General features: G+C 45.0%; 1 protein-coding gene across 1 annotated transcript; it reads left to right on the plus strand.

Annotated features, from left to right (window-relative positions):
* Positions 1 to 2,190: 2,190 nt before the first annotated feature.
* nek4.S (NIMA-related kinase 4 S homeolog) lies at positions 2,191 to 19,394 on the plus strand. Its single transcript, NM_001091106.1, is given in 16 exon segments — positions 2,191 to 2,356; positions 4,657 to 4,923; positions 6,088 to 6,285; positions 6,495 to 6,602; positions 8,106 to 8,260; positions 9,765 to 9,888; positions 11,114 to 11,509; positions 11,914 to 11,970; positions 12,962 to 13,105; positions 14,214 to 14,357; positions 14,642 to 14,711; positions 15,421 to 15,506; positions 17,964 to 18,058; positions 18,341 to 18,537; positions 18,630 to 18,763; positions 19,180 to 19,394. Coding segments are annotated over 16 exon segments (2,373 nt in total). The 5' UTR covers positions 2,191 to 2,251; the 3' UTR covers positions 19,273 to 19,394.
* Positions 19,395 to 24,382: the final 4,988 nt, after the last annotated feature.

Below are 24,382 nucleotides of genomic sequence, written 5' to 3' on the forward strand. Positions count from 1 at the left end.
GATCTGATCTTCATTGTTGAAATACTTTAGCTTCTAATCAGTATTTGTCTAATCAAGTCAATTTGAGTGATAGTGTTTAGTCTTATTATCTGATATGCTTTGTGGTATAGACAGGGCCGCTATGAGAAATCACGGGGCCACGTACAACAACATTTTTAGGGCCCCCCTGGGCCCCGCCCACCACGGCCCCCAAACCCCATCCCAGATCCTGCCCACTCCACACTACAGTTAAAAGACCACACAGACATCAGTGCTAAAAAAGGTAATCCCCCCCCCACACACAAGTTATAAAAAGCTGTTGATTGTCAGGCCCCCTTATAAGTTAAAAAAAATTGGTGACAGGGCCCCCCTTACAAGTAAAAAAAATGAATAGCCTGGCCCCCCCACAGGTTATAAAAAGCCATTGGTGATCTGGGGCCCCCCCTGCAAGTAAAAAAGAATTGATGGCTTGGGCCCCCCACAGGTTATAAAAAGCCATTGGTGATTAGGGGCCCCCTGCAAGTAAAAAAAAGAAATTGATGGCCTGGGCCCCCCCACAAGTTATAAAAAGCCATTGGTGATCAGGGGCCCTCCTGCAAGTAAAAAAAAATTTGGCTAGATATCCCCAAATTTTTTAAAAAAAATACTTGCCAGAGCTTTGTGTGTAAGGGGGGGCCATGCTCACTTACTTGATTTCAGCTCAGCGTGCTGCCAATAGGACACTGCAGCTCTTTGCACGGAAGCTTTTCCCAATTAAGTTTTCCTGTACCCTTGTAGTCCTTTAAAAATAACAACAACAACAACATAGATCTTTGCCTAATCTCTTTGACTATAACAGCTTGTCCATTACATGAAAAAGTGTAGGAAGAACCAAACACTTCCATCTCTAGAGCTCTCAGCCCATAGGGCCATCACTTTGTTATGTGTCAATTTATACCCAGCGAGCTGTAAACTTCCCATCTTTGATATTACTTGGCCTTAACCATAGGGAGAGAAAATCTTCCAAGTCTTCTTCATTTCCATATTGTTCAACCATGACCAATCACGAGAGGAGTTTAAAGCTGCTGTGTAGCCATGGGGGCAGCCATTCAAGCACAGGATACACAGTAGATAACAGATAAGTACTACTATAGTTTATATAAACAAGCTGCTGTGTAGCCATGGGGCAGCCATTCAAGCACAGGATACACAGTAGATAACAGATAAGTACTACTATAGTTTATATAAACAAGCTGTTGTGTAGTCATGGGGCAGCCATTCAAGCACAGGATACACAGTAGATAACAGATAAGTACTACTATAGTTTATATAAACAAGCTGCTGTGTAGCCATGGGGGCAGCCATTCAAGCACAGGATACACAGTAGATAACAGATAAGTACTACTATAGTTTATATAAACAAGCTGTTGTGTAGTCATGGGGCAGCCATTCAAGCACAGGATACACAGTAGATAACAGATAAGTACTACTATAGTTTATATAACCAAGCTGCTGTGTAGCCATGGGGGCAGCCATTCAAGCACAGGATACACAGTAGATAACAGATAAGTACTACTATAGTTTATATAACCAAGCTGCTGTGTAGCCATGGGGGCAGCCATTCAAGCACAGGATACACGGTAGATAACAGATAAGTACTACTTTAGTTTATATAAACAAGCTGTTGTGTAGCCATGGGGCAGCCATTCAAGCACAGGATACACAGTAGATAACAGATAAGTACTACTATAGTTTATATAAACAAGCTGCTGTGTAGCCATGGGGGCAGCCATTCAAGCACAGGATACACAGTAGATAACAGATAAGTACTACTATAGTTTATATAAACAAGCTGCTGTGTAGCCATGGGGGCAGCCATTCAAGCACAGGATACACAGTAGATAACAGATAAGTACTACTATATTTCTCTCCATACGTTGGAGGTGAGTGAGGAGAGAACTGGAGGAGATGACGGTGTGTGTCACGTGAGTGTATAACGCTGCAGGATTTGGCGCAGTGAGTGGGAGGAGCTAAAGAGAGATGAGCAGAGACAATACCCGGAACTGTCAGTACCACACAAAGCGCTAACAATGGAAGTGCGGGGACTCGGAGCAACTGTTCAGGTTGCGCGATGCTCAGCTGTCACGTGTGGGGGCGGAGACGTATAAACCAATCACAACGTTTCTGAGTTAGAACTCTGAGGCATTAGTGTCTCCAATGTTAGGGGATGTACTTCCTGTGAGGTTGCTAGGTGACCAGGCACCGCCGGAAGTGGACTGCAGAGGCAAAGGAGATGGGGGAGTTCGGACAGTTGGGGGAGTACGTTTTGGTCCGGCCCGTGGGGAAGGGAAGCTACGGGGAAGTGAGTCTGGTGCGACACCGAACCCTGGGGAAACAGGTACCGACCCCCTCTGTCTCCTCTCTCTCCTCATATGGACTCTCTCTACTCACTCCTCACTCTTTATTCACTCCTCTACTCACCCACCATTTCTCATACTCTCTCTCTCCTCTACTCACTCCTGCTCTCCCTGTATTTACTCCCTGTATTCACTCTCCCTCCTCTACTCACTCTCTCCTCACTACTCACTCTCTACTCACTCTCTCCTCTTTCTACTCACTCTCTCCTCTTTCTACTCACCCTCTACTCACTCTCTACTCACTCACCATTTCTCATACTCTCTCCTTTACTCACTCTCACCTCTCTCCCCTTTAATCATCCTCACTCACCCCTGTACTCACCCCTGTACTCACTCCATTACTCATTCACATCTCAGAGCACTCAGTACTATGGAACAGAAGGAAGGAGTAGAAATATAGTTACTAGTAGGTCAGATCTGATAAAGACATATTTATTTTTATGTTGTTGACAATGAGTAGCAGAAGGAAGGATCAGTAGCAGAAGGAAAACCCACCAAGTCTGTTTACAATATGATTCATAGGGGGTAGGAATTCCCTGTTACCCCAAAAGGGCAATCGGATGAGACCCTGGATTAACCTTGTGCTATCGATCCATAGACAAGAAGTAATGGATAGAACTAGTTGGCATTAAAGGAAAAAGATACTTGTAGTCACTTTCAGTACCTGCTACACCAGGCTGCTGCTCCTCTTCTTTAATGAAAACACCAGACAATTTTAAAGAAGCCAAACAGACATTATGAAGAATAAGAGGAGTGCCAGTTGTGGCTAGCAGGTAAGTGACTAGAAGCACTGACGGAAATTATAGGAGCTGGCACTGAGGGTTGGGTAGAAGGAGTTGGCACTGAGGGTTGGGTAGAAGGAGTTGGCACTGAGGGGTTGGGTAGAAGGAGTTGGCACTGAGGGTTGGGTAGAAGGAGTTGGCACTGAGGGGTTGGGTAGAAGGAGTTGGCACTGAGGGTTGGGTAGAAGGAGTTGGCACTGAGGGTTGGGCAGAAGGAGTTGGCACTGAGGGGTTGGGTAGAAGGAGTTGGCACTGAGGGTTTGGGTAGAAGGAGTTGGCACTGAGGGTTGGGTAGAAGGAGTTGGCACTGAGGGGTTGGGTAGAAGGAGTGGCACTGAGGGGTTGGGTAGAAGGAGTTGGCACTGAGGGGTTGGGTAGAAGGAGTTGGCACTGAGGGTTGGGTAGAAGGAGTTGGCACTGAGGGTTGGGCAGAAGGAGTTGGCACTGAGGGGTTGGGTAGAAGGAGTTGGCACTGAGGGTTTGGGTAGAAGGAGTTGGCACTGAGGGTTGGGTAGAAGGAGTTGGCACTGAGGGTTGGGTAGAAGGAGTTGGCACTGAGGGTTGGGTAGAAGGAGTTGGCACTGAGGGTTGGGTAGAAGGAGTTGGCACTGAGGGTTGGGTAGAAGGAGTTGGCACTGCTGGGTTGGGCAGAAGGAGTTGGCACTGAGGAGTTGGGTAGAAGGAGTTGGCACTGAGGGTTGGGTAGAAGGAGTTGGCGCTGAGGGGTTGGGCAGAAGGAGTTGGCGCTGAGGGGTTGGGTAGAAGGAGTTGGCACTGAGGGTTGGGTAGAAGGAGTTGGCACTGAGGGTTGGGTAGAAGGAGTTGGCACTGAGGGTTTGGGTAGAAGGAGTTGGCACTGAGGGTTTGGGTAGAAGGAGTTGGCGCTGAGGGTTGGGCAGAAGGAGTTGGCACTGAGGGGTTGGGTAGAAGGAGTTGGCACTGAGGGGTTGGGTAGAAGGAGTTGGCACTGAGGGGTTGGGTAGAAGGAGTTGGCACTGAGGGGTTGGGTAGAAGGAGTTGGCACTGAGGGGTTGGGTAGAAGGAGTTGGCACTGAGGGGTTGGGTAGAAGGAGTTGGCACTGAGGGGTTGGGTAGAAGGAGTTGGCGCTGAGGGGTTGGGTAGAAGGAGTTGGCGCTGAGGGGTTGGGTAGAAGGAGTTGGCGCTGAGGGGTTGGGTAGAAGGAGTTGGCACTGAGGGTTGGGTAGAAGGAGTTGGCGCTGAGGGGTTGGGTAGAAGGAGTTGGCACTGAGGGTTGGGTAGAAGGAGTTGGCACTGAGGGGTTGGGTAGAAGGAGTTGGCACTGAGGGGTTGGGTAGAAGGAGTTGGCACTGAGGGGTTGGGTAGAAGGAGTTGGCACTGAGGGAATGGATGAGTGCACAAAGAACTGATCATGTGGCCTCACTCACACTCTATAAAAGACTGGTAGAAGCCTGTGTGCAGCTGCTGGGGTCCTCCTGTAGTGCTACTCGCTATCTGATTAGCTGGTTTTTATTTGCAGTTTGTCATTAAGAAGCTGAACCTACAGAACGCCTCTCGCCGGGAGCGTAAAGCGGCTGAACAGGAGGCCCAGCTGTTGTCCCGCCTGAAGCACCCCAACATTGTGGCCTACAGGGAATCGTGGGAAGGAGAGGATGGAATGCTGTACATTGTTATGGGATTCTGTGAGGGAGGAGATCTGTACCATAAGCTGAAAGAGCAGAAAGGCAAACTTCTCCTAGAGAGCCAAGTTATGGACTGGTTCATCCAGATCGCTATGGCCTTACAGGTACGGCCCCCTCTTCTACTTTGGCTCATCACCTGCTCGTTTCAACTGTAGCAAATGTGACTACTAGTGATCAGGCTGTAATAGTTAAGTACTAGTAGCCACACTAAGTCCTGTCTGGTTTCAGCTAAGCTCGGCAAAACCTGTGTTTTCTGCAAAGAATAGTGTATTTACTGACTAATAAACACACACTCACTTACACACACTCACTTACACTCACTCACACTCACTCACACACACTCACACACACTCACTCACACACACTCACTCACACACACTCACTCACACACACTCACTTACACACACTCACTTACACATACTCACTTACACACACTCACTCACTTACACTCACTCACTTACACTCACTCACACACACTCACTTACACACTCGCTTACACACACACACTCACTTACTCTCACACACACACTCGCGTACACACTCACTTACACACAATCACTTACTCTCTCACACACACACTCGCGTACACACTCACACACACTCACTTACACACACTCACTTACACACACTCACTTACACACACTCACTTACACACACTCACTTACACACACTCACTTACACACACTCACTTACACACACTCACTTACACACACTCACTTACACACACTCACTTACACACACTCACTTACACACACTCACTTACACACACACTCGCGTACACACTCACACACACTCGCGTACACACTCACACACACTCACTTACGCACTAACCCTAATTTTGTGCCTCACTCTATTCACTCTCCTCTTTTACCCTTTCCCTTCTCATTCTGCTGAGTTGCCCCACACTCACCTCTCTGTCTCTAATAAGTCTGGTTAGTAATTGTGGTTAGAAAGTAGAAAATACAAGTGCTGTCCTGGGAGACAAAGAGTTTGTGTCACTAATACAATGACAATGTTATACATGTGCAACACTTACTACTAAGTCATTTGTGTAATGTGTTTTCTTCCCTCCCCCCCTGCCAATAAAGAGGCAAAATGATGTTCCCTTAATGTCCCGTTCTTATCATGTGCTGCTGCAGAAGTTTCTTGTAGAAATGATAAAGAAGTTGAAGAGAGGAGGTTGTGTGATGTGACTGCAGTCACTATATAATACTCACGTATAATTTAATATTCACTTGTGTCCTATTTCTCACCTATTGTGTTTCCAGTATTTGCACGAGGAGCACATTATGCACCGAGATCTAAAGACTCAGAATGTCTTTCTTACTCGATCCAACATCATTAAGGTGGGAGACCTGGGAATAGCGCGGGTGTTAGAGAGTCAGTATGATATGGCGAGTACGTTAATCGGGACACCCTACTATATGAGCCCCGAGCTTTTCTCCAACAAGCCGTACAACTATAAGGTGAGAGATGTGTATGAATACGAGTTATATAGAGGGGAGCCTGTACATTGGGTACAATGGGACTGTCTACTACACAAGTCACTGTGAGGGGAGAGTTCTAGGGTACAGGGGGAGTGGCTTGTGTGTCTGGGGGTACATATTAATCTATAGTCCCTATTATATCACTACAAGCTGCTTGTTCTCATCATTTACACTGATTCTCTCCATAGTCTGATGTGTGGGCTCTCGGCTGCTGCGTCTATGAAATTGCAACACTCCGACACGCTTTCAATGCCAAAGATATGAACTCGTTGGTGTATCGCATTATTGAGGGGAAGGTAAATCATTAGGCTATTGCTTATTTACTGGAATTGGTTTCCTCTCAGTCTTTATACTCCTTTATATTGGGGGAGGTGCTCCTCAACTACATCTTATGGTTCCAGTCTGCTGCTACTTGCTGGGAAATAACATAAGTAACTCCCAACACTCGACAGAACGATAGAGCCGTCTGCAATTCCTTTCTCATATGTTGTCTAGAAAGAGGAGGAATAAAAAGTAGCAATAGCAATACATTTGTAGCCTTACACAACATTTGCCTTTTAGATGGGGTCAGTGACCCCCATTTGAAAGCTGTAAAGAGTCAAAAGAAAAATGCAAATAACTATAAAACAGAAAACCAATGGGAAAGTTGCTTACAGCTGGTCATTCTGTAACATACTAGAAGTTTATGTAAAGGTAAAACACCCCTTTAAATATAATGTAGTGTTCACCTGCGCTGGGACAACTGGTGTGTTTGCTTTAGAAACTCTACTATAGTTCTCCTGTGTATCCTGTGCCTTTTCTCCTTTTTCAACTTTAAATGGCTGCCCCCATTGCTACACAACAGCTTGTTTATATAAACTATAGTAGTACTTATCTGTTATCTACTGTGTATCTTGTGCTTGAATGGCTGCCCCCATGACTACACAGCAGCTTGTTTATATAAACTATAGTAGTACTTATCTGTTATCTACTGTGTATCCTGTGCTTGAATGGCTGCCCCCATGGCTACACAACAGCTTGTTTATATAAACTATAGTAGTACTTATCTGTTATCTACTGTGTATCTTGTGCTTGAATGGCTGCCCCCATGACTACACAGCAGCTTGTTTATATAAACTATAGTAGTACTTATCTGTTATCTACTGTGTATCCTGTGCTTGAATGGCTGCCCCCCTGGCTACACAGCAGCTTGTTTATATAAACTATAGTAGTACTTATCTGTTATCTACTGTGTATCCTGTGCTTGAATGGCTGCCCCCATGGCTACACAGCAGCTTGTTTATATAAACTATAGTAGTACTTATCTGTTATCTACTGTGTATCCTGTGCTTGAATGGCTGCCCCCATGGCTACACAGCAGCTTGTTTATATAAACTATAGTAGTACTTATCTGTTATCTACTGTGTATCCTGTGCTTGAATGGCTGCCCCATGGCTACACAGCAGCTTGTTTATATAAACTATAGTAGAGTTTCTGAAACAAACACAGTTGTACCAGTGCAGTATGACACTATATTATATTGTTTTTCCTTCATGGGAAACCCTGTTTTTATTCAAAACACATCAGTTAATAGTGCTGCTCCAGAAGAATTCTGCACTGAAATCCATTTCTCAAAAGAGCAAACAGATTTTTTAATATTTAATTTTGAAATCTGACATGGGGCTAGACATATTGTCAGTTTGCCAGTGTGTGTGTGTTGGAGGGATGAATGTGTGAGTGCATTTGTTGTGTATCTCTTTGTGTGTGTCTGACTGTTTGTGTATATGTCCATGTTAATCCTCATTCTCCTCTGCCAACAGTTGCCCCCAATGCCAAAGGATTACACTAAAGAGCTGGGAGACCTGATAGCAGCGATGCTGAATCGGCAGCCGGAGAAACGGCCAAGTGTGAAACAGATTTTACATAAATCCTTCATCAGACATCACATCACCTTGTTCCTACAGGCCACAAAACTGTGAGTTTGCGCTTTATTGCTGCCATAAAACTGTAACCGTACAGAACTTCTAATTATAGGACAACGTTAACGTAAAGGCTATTTCACTTGGAGGGGAACCAATTAAAACAAGAGAACCTCCCTTTTCTGCTTGGTTTAAATAAACTACTGGTTCAGCATTTAAAGGGATTGTTTACTAATGGTTAGTATGATGTAGAGAGGGATATTCTGAGACAATTTGCAATCGGTTTTCATTTTTTATTATTTAAGGTTTTTGACTTATTTAGCTTTTTATTCAGCTGTTCTTTAATTTGCATTTTAAGCAATCTGGTAATTAGAGTCCAAATTCCCCTAGCAACCATGCACTGATGTGAATAAGAGACTGGAATATGAATAGGAGAGGCCTGAATAGAAAGATGAGGAATAAAAAGTAACAATACATTTGTAGCCTTACAGGGCCTTTGTTTTTAGAAGGGGTCAGTGACCCCCATTTGAAAGTTGCAAAGAGTCAGAAGAAGAAGGCAAATAACTATAAAACTATAAAAAATAATGAAAACCAATCGAAAAGTTGCTTAAAACTGGCCATTCTATAACATACGAAAAAGTGAACCACACTTTAAGGTGGCCATAGACGTAGAGACCCGCTTGTTTAGTGATGTCACCAAACAAACTTATCTCTCCCTGATATGCCCACATTGAAGTGGGGGATATTGGGCTGATCCGATCGTGGGCCCTAGGTCCCAGTGATCGGATCAGAACGGAGGCCAAACGGGCAGTCAGATTGCGGGACCGCATCAACGTAAAGACATGGCTGTGATCCGATGGGATTTTCCAGATATCAATTGGGAAAGCCCGTCAAGGAGCTCTACACACGGGCCAATAAGCTGCTGACTTGGTCTGTCAGTTGCTTTTATCGGCCCATGTATGGGGCCTTAAAGGTGGCCATAGACTCAAAAATCAGCTCGTTTGGCGACATCGCCAAACGAGCGGATCTTTCCCCGATATGCCACTAACGGCATGGCTATATCAGGGGTAATTCGAATGGCCGAACGATCGAATTACGATGCGCCAAGGGGCTCCGACGGGTCGGACGGTTAAAAATCAAACCTTCCCGATCGATATCGTGGCCAGATATCGATCGGGAAGACCCTTCGGAAGCCCCCATACACGGGCAGATAAGCTGTCAAATTGGTCCAAACGACTGATATCTGCAGCTTTATCGGCCCGTGTATGGCCACCATTAGTCTTTTCACAACTCCAGATTCCCTTGACTGTAGCCAGAGACTCTACAGAAGACTCCAGCCTATCTCATGCCATTAAAACTGCAACTTGTAACGAGCCTATGGAAATAATATCAGATCAGCATCAGGCCGAGTTTCTTTCTTTAATTTGGTCAATTCAGAATGGGTGAACCTGATACCTCAAAGTCTACACTTGAAACTGCATTTCAACAGGGGAGGTTCTTGCATGTTATTGGGAATATTCAGTGGATGTTTAGAAATAACAAAGTTCCATTGAATTCCAGAAATCATTGCAAACCCAAAAAGAAAGTGTCCGACAGCAGCCTGAGCAATATCTCAGCAAATCGTGAAGCACAAGATGATGCACTGCCAAAATCTGCCTGCGACCCTCCCAAAAAGATTGCATTGGTATGGTATTTCTCTTCCAGCCTCTGTCCTCCCATCAGTAATGATCAGGGTTCCATGGGGACTGTCAGGTTCTTAAAGAAATTTCCAGCTGATCTATGTCTAAATTGCACAAAAAAAGTAAATACGACAGTGTTCCCTTATGGCCAGAGAGCAGCAGTGATAAGAACATGAGCTTTCTTTGTACATCTCACAGTTCTCTGCTTCCCTGTGTGTTCAACGCCATATTGCTGAATGCCCCGTGTGTTCTCCCCAGGTGGGTTTTGCTGGGTGTATCTCAGGATTCACTCCTGCCTGAACCTCACTAACATTAATAGAATAAACGTTACAGAAGAGCTATTTCTGTTGACACATACAGTCCTACCAACCTCGGCAAATGCTCTTGGACATTGGGTGTATAAAGACTGGTCCATCCTGTGATGTTTCAGTCATATGAAAGTGGGAATGATGGGGTTTTAGCCAATAAAGGTTTCCTTGGATACTAATTTGGGGAGAAAACAGATTCCCATGTTGAGCGAAAAGAATTTCTTGCTTGAATGGTTAAATCTTTTGGATTTTCATCCTCGTGTTTGGCAGTGAATAAACGTGGGAGCACTTAACGGTTAAGGTGGCCATAGACACACAGATCCGATCGTACGAATCGAGGATTCGTACGATTTTCGGATCGTGTGTGGCGTGCCCCGACTTCTTTCGTCCGGCGGAGATCGGTCGTTTGGTCGATCGGTCAGGTTTGATTTTGACCCGACCGATCCCGCCGGAACCCAGGGCACATCGTAATCGGATCGTTAGGCCATGCGGCCGAACAATCAGATTACACCCGATATAGCCATGTTTGTTTAATGGCATATCGGGGAAAGATCCGCTCGTTTGGCGATGTTGCCAAACGAGCAGATCTTTGCATCTATGGCCACCTTTAGAGTTCAGCTCCAGCGTGTTGCACAAGGGAAATTACCTATGTGCTCCATGCAATATTGTATGATAATCTAACCACCGGGGGCACTGTTTCACCACTCTCTATCTGCACCCCTCACTGTAAATAAGGGGCACAATAAAGTTGCACTGAATATTGGAACAATAATTGAACTCCCACAGTCCCAGCCTGTCCCATTGTTGGAACAAGATGGCTAGCACAGTGTTTTAATTATGTTTAGCCAGACAAGAAGCAAGTAATGAGATGTTTGGCACCATTGTGTGTACTAAATACAAACGGAGTGTGTTTATCTCACAGAAAAAGATGAGAAGTCCAGCCAAGAACAAGCCAGCAATTGCCGCTCCACTTGCATCCGATATCGATGTCCCAGAAACTGCCCTCAATTGTCTGAACCACACTGGCGTGTCTGTGGCAACCCTCAGCAACGTGGATATCAATATCTCTCCGTCTGAAGGTGATCGCCCTGCTCCAGATCATCCGATACCTGCACAAAATCCTGCCAATGATCATGTTACAAACAAGCCCAAATGGAAGAGACTTCAGATCGAATCACATACAGTGGAAGGCACAGAAAAAGTGCATTTAAATTCTATTTCCAGGGTAGAAAAGAAGCACTCTGGCAGCATGGAGGAACAAGATGATACCATGAAGCTCTTGCAGCCTGTTACCAAGAATCCGAAATCTCCCAGTAATGTAAGTTCTGCCTTTATCCCTAGAGAAATGGATAATGGTTATTGTGCTTTATTCCAACAGCATCTCACACCAGCATCCTGGCATCATGCTTGAAACAACATTAGGGTTTGTAAGGCTCCAACTATTTTCCTTTCTGTGTAAAGTCTTGTCAGGACAGCAGCACATTGGTCAGGCTTCATTTTACAAGAGCCAACAGCATTGCTCTATCCCAAATACATTCTTGCCTGTCCCTTCCACTAGCACTGCAGTATCTCTTGTCTCCCCAATGCCTCCTCTTCCTCACCCACTTCTCCTCTCCCCTTACAATCCTCATCAATCTCCTTCTATCAGCTTCTCTCCTGTGCGACTCTCTCTTCCTCCATTATCTGACTCACACTTTTGTTTTCCTTTTTTTTTTTCCCTAGGAAGAATTGGAATCTACGGATAAACTTCTAGAGCCTTTTGTCCCAGTAATGGAACTTGTAAGACTTTTGCTTGGTATTTTTTCCTCTTCTGTGTTGAACTGTAAATCTTATGGTGTTGTTTTTATGGCAACAAAGAGGGGAAATACCTGCATTCAAGTGAAAAAGAGACACATTTGGTCCCATTGTTTGAATGCCTGGCACTTTATTATTCTGGTTTAATTTGTTTTTTTTTAGAACATCAACTCATTTAATCAGAAGAACCTTGTCCAAACTAATTGCACTTCTTAAACTTAATTTATTCGAGCTCAATCATGATTTTTTTTATGAACTGAAGGTTATTAATTGGGCAACACCTATTGGATAGATGCACTAATTGGCACTTTATATTTATATTTAATTATTCATGAATTGGCTGGGGAATAAATTGGTTGATGAATTAATTGATCAGGCACGCATTGCACTTTAATTTAAGTGAATCACTTATCCTAATTTAAGAGATTTAATCTATTGCTAGACATGAATTTAATCGTTACAGACGGGGTACTTTCCTATATTTAATATTATTTATTCTGCCCATTGTTTGTACAAACATGCATAAGCCAACTCTCACGTCGTGTCCTTTGTGTCGTTCCTAAACGAGTCTAAAAGGGATGTATCCAATTCTACTACTTAGAAATAGAATTAATGCAGTAATGCTTCTCTTCCTACAGTTTAAAAGCAAATTTTGGGTGGCAGGCAAAATTAATTGTAAGGGTGGCGCAGAGGTGAGTGTGTGGTTATTATGGTGCCAAACTGTATTGTGTTACACTAGTGCAACAAGGGGGACCCTCTCATTCATACACAGGTGAGGGTCTCTCCGTTTCTCTTGCACCATCTGCAAACATGGAATCAGTAGCACATATGCTTTTGTTTTTTACATCTGATTTTTTTGTTTTACACATTTCATATGAGTTTATTAAGTTTTTCATTGGAGATCGTCCCCATTTGGGAATATCCAGAGGCCTAAAGTTGGATTTTCCTGTTAATTTGAGTATCTACTTCTTTTTAGGCTTCAGTATCGGCAAAGCCTGCAGCAAAAGCAGAGCAATTTGTTTGTCCTGCACCCCAGCCTCACAGCTCAGTGTCGGAACCATCCCTCTCTCGACAGAGACGACACCGGAGTAGAGATCAGAAGGAGGACGATACACACAAGGTGAGGGCCAGGACAGAGCACACAAGGTTATTAAACGGCAAGTCAACCCCAATATAAAAATGTGTCTAATAAAAGAAATTATTCTAAGCATATTTCCTTATACATTCATTAAAAATGTTTAGTGCTTTTAAAGTTATTTGCAAAAAAAAATTGCAATTGAAAGCAGCATTGGCTTCACTCCTGATTGTTCGTTTTTAAAGAATGTTGCAAAAGTGTTCATTCCCCGGCAGCAAAGAGAGGTCTGTTAATTACCGGTAGCTGCCTTGTCTTACATTGTATCAACAGTCTGAGCCATCAGGGCAGAGAACAAAAAGGGACAGACGCTGATTTCAATAGCAATACATATATTAATAACTTAAAAACAATAAATGTGTATTGCAAAGTTCCTCAGAATTATGTTTTCTATTATTAGACAAATTTTTATCTTGGGTTGACTTGCCCTTTAAGCTACCGAGAGAATACCTTCCCCTTTTACAGAACAGGGATTGTTTATTTCTATGTTGCAATATATGAAACTGCCAACTGTGTGACAATGAACTCTGGCCAGTCCTATACCCAAACTCCTCTGATTCATTAAAAATTGGCCCCCGCAGCTCCCTTAAATGAGAATTCAACCTGTAATAAAAAAAAAAAAAACCCCTCCCTCCTCCCCCCAGCCTACCGTCACCCCACCCCTGGGCAAATGGCTCTAATTTTTTACTCACCCCTCTGTGCAGATTGTGACCTCTGAGTTCACGGCAGCCATCTTCTTTCTTCGGTCTTTTTCGGGAAGTTTCAGCGCATGCGCAGTGTTTGGGACCAGTAATTGACTCCAGCTGCGCATGTGCTGAAACTTCCCGAAAAAGACCGAAGAAAGAAGATGGCTGCCGTGAACTCAGAGGTCACAATCTGCACAGAGGGGTGAGTAAAAAATTAGGCATTTGCGGGGGGGGGAGGTAGACTGGAGGGAGGGGGGTCTACCCAGGGTAGGGTTTTTTTTATTACGGGTTGAATTCTCCTTTAAGGCTGCAGTGGTCAGTGTGAGATCACAAACTGGGGATACAGAGAGCGAGAGTGTGATCATCACAGGGCAATGAATTCTCCTGACTGTCACATTTTGGCTTTGCAGGAGGATGTGGCGCACCCCAGACCTCTCCCCATTCCCCCTGCCAGTTCACACCCAGTGGTGCAACATGTGAGGAGTACCCCAGAGATCCGTAATCCTGCACATGGGACGTCCCTATCACACTGCAGAGTCAATTCAGCTTCACAGGTAATTTAGTGCAGTTTAATGTGGGGTGCAGAGATAAAGGATTGGGTGGAAGTGACAGCAGCAGCAAAGGGGGTTTAATGTACATTAATGAGATTATTTCCCATAAACCCCATTTCCATTCACTGAATACTTGTCCCATGGACAGACGGGCAGCCCTGTGCTACAGACGGACAGTGTTCAGTAATGTGTTACAGGATTATTTGTTATTGCCCAGGGGCCAGGCCTGAATAATCACTTAGTGGTGGGAAATGGGCAGTTACCAATGTCCATCTGAATTCCCACAGGAGCACCGACCTCTGTCTGCCCGGGAGAGAAGGAGACTCAAGCAGTCGCAGGAGGACATATTTGCCTCTGGTAAGTCCCATGCTAAAGTATGCGGGGGTAGAGTGCCCCTACTATATGGCAGTTGTGTTGAAGCAGAAATGATATGGGTTTTGGGGGTCGACCTGCATTTTCGGTGTATATATATATATATATATATATAATACACAAAAGCCATAAATATCTTGTAAATTATATCCTTATAAACGGTGAGTTCTGATGTCATCAGTTATAAACGGTGAGTTCTGATGTCATCAGTTATAAACGGTGAGTTCTGATGTCATTTCTGTCACATGACTCACTGAAACGTGTGTATTATAATAAATAAAGTACCCCCAGTTGTAAAATATGAGGATATTAGAAGTTACCTCGGAGTTCCATGACCTGTATAAAAACACTCAGCCTTCGGCCTCGTACTTTTATATGGTCATGAAACTCCTCGGTAACTTATAATATCCTTATATTTTACAAGAGGGGGTACTTTATTCACTATATATTTATCTTCCCAGGCTGAGGGGATATACAGGCTGAAGTGCTACACGCAGGGCTCATATCATCATCATTTATCATCATTTATTTATATAGCGCTGTCAAGATACGCAGTGCTTTAATTATAAACAATGCTGCCCCTTGGTCTGCTCGTAATGGGGCAGCCATTGTGATCCTTGAAATCTTTTAATGTAATGTCTAGAGAAAAGGAATTGAATGCTCTGTATTATGTTTACTGTACTTTACTATACAGCTCCGGCAGTCACAAGAAGCTCCTGTGGGACACAATGTGGCACTGAGACCCCCGCTGCACATCACCCAGACGCCCTTCCTGAGGGGGTAACAAACACTTTGATTTCATACAGACCCACCAATCAAATCAAGGGAAGCGGAAGAATAATGTCCATGTGTTTGGATGTTGGGGGGGGGGGTCTCTCTGGACCCATTAGTATAGTCGTCACATGCTGGGGATGGATTAGATCACATACAATGGGGGGGGGGATGGTGTAGCCTCATGGTTTATTTGGGATATCATTAAATAATGGGACTTGCCTAGGTGGGAACATGAACTGGGAATGATCATCATTTGGCCCAAGTAAAAGAGAACTCAGTTGAGTGCAGTTTAGGAGTGTCGGGGGTTATTGTAACAGCTGATGTGTGTGCTGCCATATTGGATCACATTGTGTTTGGGACCTGTGCCCTGGTGCAGTTTTAGTGACAAACTGGATCCTTGGGAATCACCTGCACAACGTTCCCATGTCCCTTTGAATAGGGAGTCGTGTTCATGGGGTCACTGTGTGTAATAACAACAAGCCCCCCACTATCAGCTGTGTAACAGGGAGACATTTGGGTGCAGGGTTTCCCAGACTAATCACGGCCATGACTTCCAGCAGTAAGTGATGCCACCCGGGGCCTTGTCAGTCACTTTCCATCCCAGTGCCCTGGGCAGAAGATTCAGCTGATTAACACTTCCATTGGACTGGCCCATCACTGGGGGTGATACTAAAACACTTGTAAAAAACACAGGCCCATAAATCCTTGGACAGAGACAACTTGTGTCTAATTTTAGTTCTGTACATTACGTGACATCACCTGCATGGAGAGCTCCTTTGTCCTCATGTCTGTTCCACATACCCCCCCCCCCCCTCAAATCAACTCCAGGGCTTTTATCTGCTTCATTGATAATGACATAACCAAGGAATTGCCCCACCTGCCCATGAAATAGACTTTGACTCAATGGTACAATTACTTGTGAGCCCCTGAAATGAAGGGATTGTGTTAAAAAAGGCTTTAGTTCCTCACATTTTTATACAATCTTTTTGTTCAACCCACTGAATTAAAGCTGAAAGTCTGCAGTTCAACTGCATCTGAGTTGTTTCATTTAAACTTCATTGTGGTCATTTACAGAACCAAAATTAGACAAAACTTCTCTGTCCAAAGATTTATGGGCCTAACTGTGTATTTCATTCTGAATATGCTTCAAACTGACAGATCAACGAACCAATAGGAATCTTTCCCAGACAATTATGATGATCTGCACTTTAATTGTACAACACACATTTCTCCTGCCCCTGTGCCAGACTCATGTGGCCTTTTCCCTTATCATTCCGACCTACCTCCCTGCTCCCTCTATCATTCCTACCTACCTCCCTGCTCCCTCTATCATTCCTACCTACCTCCCTGCTCCCTCTATCATTCCTACCTACCTCTCTGCTCCCTCTATCATTCCTACCTACCTCCCTGCTCCCTCTATCATTCCTACCTACCTCTCTGCTCCCTCTATCATTCCTACCTACCTCCCTGCTCCCTCTATCATTCCTACCTACCTCTCTGCTCCCTCTATCATTCCTACCTACCTCCCTGCTCCCTCTATCATTCCTACCTACCTCTCTGCTCCCTCTATCATTCCTACCTACCTCTCTGCTCCCTCTATCATTCCTACCTACCTCTCTGCTCCCTCTATCATTCCTACCTACCTCCCTGCTCCCTCTATCATTCCTACCTACCTCCCTGCTCCCTCTATCATTCCTACCTACCTCCCTGCTCCCTCTATCATTCCTACCTACCTCCCTGCTCCCTCTATCATTCCTACCTACCTCCCTGCTCCCTATATCATTCCTACCTACCTCCCTGCTCCCTATATCATTCCGACCTACCTCCCTGCTCCCTATATCATTCCGACCTACCTCCCTGCTCCCTATATCATTCCTACCTCTCTGCTCCCTATATCATTCCTACCTACCTCCCTGCTCCCTATATCATTCCTACCTCTCTGCTCCCTATATCATTCCTACCTACCTCCCTGCTCCCTATATCATTCCGACCTACCTCCCTGCTCCCTATATCATTCCTACCTCTCTGCTCCCTATATCATTCCTACCTACCTCCCTGCTCCCTATATCATTCCTACCTCCCTGCTCCCTATATCATTCCGACCTACCTCCCTGCTCCCTATATCATTCCTACCTCCCTGCTCCCTATATCATTCCTACCTACCTCCCTGCTCCCTATATCATTCCTACCTACCTCCCTGCTCCCTCTATCATTCCTACCTACCTCCCTGCTCCCTCTATTGTTCCTACCTACCTCCCTGCTCCCTCTATCATTCCTACCTACCTCTCTGCTCCCTCTATCATTCCTACCTCTCTGCTCCCTCTATCATTCCGACCTGAGATCCCACCCAGTGTGACAATATGTAGGAGCCATGTTGCTGGGAGTGTCTCAGTAAGAGAAGAGAGAACGCAGTGTTGCTGTCTGTCTGTCCCAATGATATAATATGTGTCTGTGTATCTGTAGAAGCAGAAGAGCGGTGTTTGTCGGCGTCTGTCTGAAGATGAATGGAGTTCCTCTGCCAGTTCCACTGAGCGCTCGGAGGGAGAATGTAAAGAAGGGTGAGTGCTCGTTGTACTGCGCCACTATATACACCAGTGATACATGTAGCACACGTATGTGCAGCAGTGAGACGGGGCGGGGGCACATGTGATGCAGTTGTTACGTGTGACACAACATATGGTCAGTGATCAGTGTGTGGGGGGGGGCAGCTTCTGTCCTGATACAAGTGGCATAATGGTGGAACTGTGGGATATAGATGTTACTCTTGCTACTAATACTGGTGGTACTTGTGCCACACTGGGGCCTTACTAATGACTGAATCCCCCCCCCCCCCACACAAGGAGATGGGAGTCGAGTGAGATGCAGGATCTGGTTGAGCTGATGACAGAGACGTTGCACGTGGAGAGATCAGAGGGGGAGAAGTCGGTACCACCGAGCAGAGAATTCAGGCCCCAAAGGAAATACAGAGACACCCTGATATTACACGGCAAAGCCCCCGCAGAGCCTGAGGAGTTGCACTTCCACGGTTTCCCCTCAGGTACAGTTTGTTCCACTTGCCCCACTCCTCCCTAATTGGCATCCCAGGACATGGCTGTACCCCTCATACTGCCCCTGTGTGTCACCCCCCAGATACCCTGACGGTGCCTGAGAAGTTCCGGCGCATGGTGGAGGCTCTGAGGGCTGATGTGGTGCAGGGAGTGGGAGTGAAGCTGCTGGAGACAGTGTATGACATCATGGAGTGTGACGATGAGACTGACAGGGAGGTAACTATGGAGACGGCACGTGTGGCAGTCACACCCCATACTATCTCACACTATATATACTCACACTATACACACTCACACTATACACACTCACACTATATATACTCACACTATACACACTCACTATATATACTCACACTATATATACTCACACTATACTGTATATACTCACACTATACACACTCGCACTATATATACTCACACTATATATACTCACACTATACTGTATATACTCACACTATACACACTCGCACTATACACACTCGCACTATACACACTCGCACTATACACACTCACACTATACACACTCACGTAATCTGTCCTACTTACTCACACTTACACACTGCTCCCACACAGACACTCTGGTGTAGTCTCTCCTACTCACACTCTACTCACTGTGGGTTTCTCATTTCTAGGTGCAACTGAAGGATCACCTTGGAGACAAGTACACTCCCTACAGTCTGAAGATTCGGCAGCTCAAGTTCTTTGAAGACAATTCCAAGTTTTAGCCGGGGAGTCACTTTGTACAGAACAAATGTCAATTCCCTACAGTTTGTATATTTTTATAATCTTCCTTTTATATTTGTATCCAGACTCCTGTAAATATTATCAGATAAAAGCATTGTCTGCAGTGTATCCATTTCTGTCTGAGCCCAAGATACACATCCAGTTGGGCCCCTGCCAGTGTATGAGGGTGAGGCTTGGCCAAACATGGACCTTTACATTAACTGTTAATATGATATAGAGAGGTATATTCTGAGACAATTTGCAATTGGTTTTTATTTTTTATTATTTGGGGTTTTTGACTTATTTAGTTTTTTATTCAGCTGCTCTCCAGTTTGTAATTTCAGCCATCTTGTTGCTGGGGTCCAAATTCCCCTAGCAACCATGCACTGATGTGAATAAGAGACTGGAATATGAATAGGAGAGGCCTGAATAGAAAGATGAGGAATAAAAAGTAACAATATACAGGTTTTATACTTACCGGAAATCCTGTCAGTGCAGATGGGATTTGTGATGCTCTCTAGTCTGGCTCCACCTTTTCTCCTGAGTTATTGTGTAAAGCTCAGTGAGTGGAGAGTGAATAGTCAGAAAGAAGAGACAAGAGATCGAGTAGATGGCAAGAAAAGGTCCCTGTGCCCACACTAAAGCCTGGGTGGGACTCACTGCCCTGACAGTTTGGGCCTATGAGAAAAGGATTTTGTGGTAAGTATAAAATCGGTATAAAATCGGTATTTCTCGTCCCTCCTGTCAGTGCAGACGTTAGGGAATGTCTAAAAGCGGTGCCTCTATCAGGGCGACTTCATTTAACTATTGACTGTGCTGCTGCCGCCTGGAGAACTTTATGGCCAAACGCGGCCGGTCGTGAGGCCAAAACATTTAACTTCTAGAACTTTATAGAATTGTTTGGAGAAGCCCAGACGGCTGCTTTGCAAATCTACTCAGTGACTGCCCTTGAGCTACTCAGTGCTCTCCTACAATGTGCAGCTAACGCTCTGTCCAAACCGTGTATTGTGGATTCACACACCCTCCTGTCCAACGGATATAGATCTGCCTGGTGCACGGGGTGGAGGCTCAGCAACCTCCCAATGTAATTCTGCAGAAAAACCTCACGGCACCCAGGTCTACGTGAAAATGTCAAACTTTTATTGAAGCGGAGTGCAATGCAACGTTTCGCGGTGACCCCCTTTGTCAAGCAAAGGAGGTCACGCCAGTCGGGTGCTATTAGAATTGTTGTGGCCCTGCTCTGTTTTTTATTGTGTGCGATATGGTTATGAGCTGTTGTAAGTCCTTCTGATTCTTGTTCCACTGAGCCGATACCAGAAGTCCCAGAAGTCAAAGACAGTCCTCTGCTGAAACTGATTGGGAGGTCTGGAACTCTTGAGTTGTCCGTATTAGTTTCTCTATCTTGTCCTGGGGCAAGAACACTCTCTGTCTCTGAGAATTGAAGTCGAGACCCAGAAACCTGATGGTTTGGCTTGCTTGTAGTAAGCTCTTGCGCTAATTTATCAGACAACCGTGTTGAGTTAGTACCTGAAGACACATATTGGTGTCCCTGGCTGCTGGATTTTCTGATGGTGCCGTGATCAGCAGATCATCTAGATAGCGGAGAATCTTTATACACAACCCACTGAGGTTGGCTATGATTGGTAAAAACTCTTGGCGCAGTACAAAGTCCAAATTTTTGGGATTCAAGGTAAATCGGTGTGTGTAGTTCTGCATCCTGTAGGTCGATGGATGTCAAAGTGGTTTGTTTCCATGTCCGATATGACCGAACGGACTCCATTTTGAACTTCTGAGTGGTGACCATGGGGTTCAATGGCTTCAAATTGAGCACGGGACTGAAGATGCCCTCTTTTTTTTTTTTTTACTAAGAAGAGATTGGAATAAAAGCGTCTGTTCCTTTGAGCTTGTGGTACCTCCTGTATTACCTCTGCTTGTAGAAGTGAGTTGATGGTTTGTATTAGAAGTCTTTGCTTGTTGGTGGTAGTTGATGATGTGCGAATCTTCTGGCTGGTAGGTGTGGTGAGAATGGAATTCTGTACCCTTGTTGGATTATTTGGGGTACCGACTTGTCTGTGATGTGTCTCCCATCCCCCCAGATATCTTTGTAACCTGCCACCCACTAGGCCTGGCCCTTGTTGGGCTGAATCAGGCCAAGTTGTTTCTGTTAGTGATTGGTTTCTTGACATTGGTGCGGTTTTGTTGTTGCCAAGGTGTTCTACGTTTATTTCTTTGATCCGTCGTGGGTTCATCTGAAAAGGTTTGGGTTGACCAACTCTTTCTGCTGGAAAACTTGTTTGCTGTGTCAAATCTCTGTTTCTTTCCTGTAGGAAGAAATGTACTCTCCCCCCCCTCCCAGCCGAAAAGGGATTCCGAAGAGATCGAAGTCTTCGTTTAGACGCTGTATCTCCCGACCAATGTTTAAGCCATAATTCTCGTCTTGTGACCACAACATTTGGGGGCTGATTCACTAAGCTCGAGTGAAGGATTCGAATGAAAAATACTTCGAATTTCGAAGTATTTTTTGGGTACTTCGACCATCGAATTGGTTAAATTCGTTCGAAATCGAACGAATCGAACGAAAAATCGTTCGACTATTCGACCATTCGATAGTCGAAGTACTTCCCCTTTAAAAAAAACTTCGACCCCCTACTTCGGCAGCTAAAAGCTACCGAAGTCAATGTTAGCCTATGGGGAAGGTCCCCATAGGCTTGCCTGTGATTTTTTGATCGAAGGATTTTCCTTCGATCGTTGGATTCAAATCCTTCGAATCCTTCGATCGATCGATCGCAGGATTAGCGCTAAATCCTTCGACTTCGATATTCGAAGTCGAAGGATTTCAATCCGAGGGTCGAATTTCGAAGTATTTTTAACTTCGAAATTCGACCCTTAGTGAATCGGCCCCTTGATGTTGCTTTGGCCACTAATTTGGTAATTTCCATGGCAGCCTCTGCGAGGAAAGCAAATGCAGTTGTCAGTCTGTCCCCCTCATCTTGTAATTCTTGTTTAGATGGAAGTGGGTGTCGACCCAAGTCTTGTGCCCAATGTCTCGCTGTGTGTGTTAATCTTGCCGACGCTAGCGCTGGACGCAGTATTGCCGCCTGGACAAGGTAGACTCCATGTGACCATGTAACTGGTCCTTAAATGCCGCCTCTCCGGCCAGTAATACTGTGTGCCTGGACCAGCGGCTACTGAGGAGTCCACTGTGGGGGCCTTGTCCCATTTCTTCTGATGGTCCTCAGGCACAGGGCAGGTTTTCAAAAACAAACAAAAAACCTTTGAGTGAGAGCAACATGTCTCTGGTTGATTCTATTCTGATTCGATGGCCTGTGTAATGGAATTGAATATCGGTCAGTTTGGATTTCCTGAACACTCAATAGCTCGTCGGCTTTTGATAGAGCTACTGTCTCATCCTTTATCTCTAGTGTTTGCATCATTTCCCTGAGTCATCTTTTGGATATCTTGGGGTTAGCAGTCACTGTGTGCTCCTCCTCTGAGTCCAAATGTGTAGTGGACTGTCTGTGATCTGAGGTGTCTCTTCCCAGGAGAAGAACTTGTTCTTCCTCTGAGTCTGATGCTAACCCCTCCCGATTCTGAAGAGGAATCCAGATCAATGGGAGCTCTGCGCTTCTTTGTCTGTCTAGGGTTGCCCCAACATTTGTAATTACCTGAGATGTGGAAGGGGGTGGTTGGACCAAATTGAGATGGCGGGTGGGTACAGTGGTTTGGTGATGGCTGAGGTGTAAATGATGCAGAATCTGGCTGGTGGTATTGGTGCAAATAACATTGGACCTGGAAAGGACCTCCTCTCCTCAGAATTGGGGGCTCAGGTAGGTCCCTCTGCTGGTAATGATGGCATAGTTTGTGGAGATGGGTGGCCATAGTGATTTTTTTGAACTGGGCCTACAGTCAGAACAATAGTTCCTTTACGGTTTTCTTAAAGAATGTTTGCAACCCTTGCATTTGGGTAAGTTGTCCGGCTTTTTTGTCTTCTTTATTAGTTGTATATCTGCCCTTAAGTCTTTTAATGAGTCTCCTTTCTCCATAACAGCGTTAAATTAGAAGCCAACACTCAGTCTGGTATTGAGCTGATGTGCTGTCAGTTCTGCAAGGGATAAGTCCCTTTATGTAAGATTAATAAGGTTAATTATCACCTGCTCTGCGCCTCCCATTATACTGACTGTCAGGATAGACTGGGGGAAGATCTACAACCGGACAGACTCACTGTCACCTTATGTCGATCTCCCGGCAGTTGGAAATCGCCAGTTACCCAGACCAAGATGACAGATTGGGTTCTCAGTCGTATACCTAACCACTAGGCTGCATACTGATACCCATAGTTATGGGTTCCTTGGTGAGGGTGAGGGTAAAACACTGTGCCCATAAAATTCCCCAAATCCTAGGTCTCCTCTACAACCAGATTGATGTAAGCGGCAGCTCTGTGTTCCCCTCAGATTGTGGCCTAGGAGAGCTCAGTCATCTATTGGCCTTTATAGTGAAGCAGCCAGACAATTACACTGCTCCGCTGTTCTTATGGTGCAATGTAATATAAATATATATATATAAATATACTGATGTCAGTGTGGCTGGTGCGCTGAGCTTTACCTCCAGGGCAGGACAAAAAACGGAGCCAGCCCATATATATACAGGAGGCGGAGCCAACAGCTTTGTGTCCCGCCTCCAGAGGTGAAGACTGACAAATCCCACAACGTCTGCACTGACACCAGGGCCGACTAAAGAAAACAAAACATTTCTAGCCTTGTACAGTATTTACTGTTAGATGGGGTCAGTGACCCCCATTTGAAAGCTGGAAAAAAGTTGCTTGGAATTGGCCATTCTATAAGGTACTAAAAGTTAAAGGTGAGAGTGAATAGTAGTAGAGGAATCAGAGGGTTAATAAAGAACCAAACAAATATTTTATTTAATGATGTTTAACACGGGGCAAGAAAGGAAAGTGTAATAGTCTCAGGGGGGCTTATTTATTGGTTTGCACCGGGGCAGTAACCCATAGTAACCAACTGCACTTTGCTGTTCCACCTGCTGCTGGCTGAAAAGCCAATCACTGAGCGGTTGCTATGGGTTACTGCCCACGTGCCAATGAGGCCCAATAAGGAC

Source organism: Xenopus laevis, chromosome 4S, assembly GCF_017654675.1.
Source record: "Xenopus laevis strain J_2021 chromosome 4S, Xenopus_laevis_v10.1, whole genome shotgun sequence".
In the NCBI taxonomy this organism is placed as follows: Eukaryota; Metazoa; Chordata; class Amphibia; order Anura; family Pipidae; genus Xenopus; species Xenopus laevis.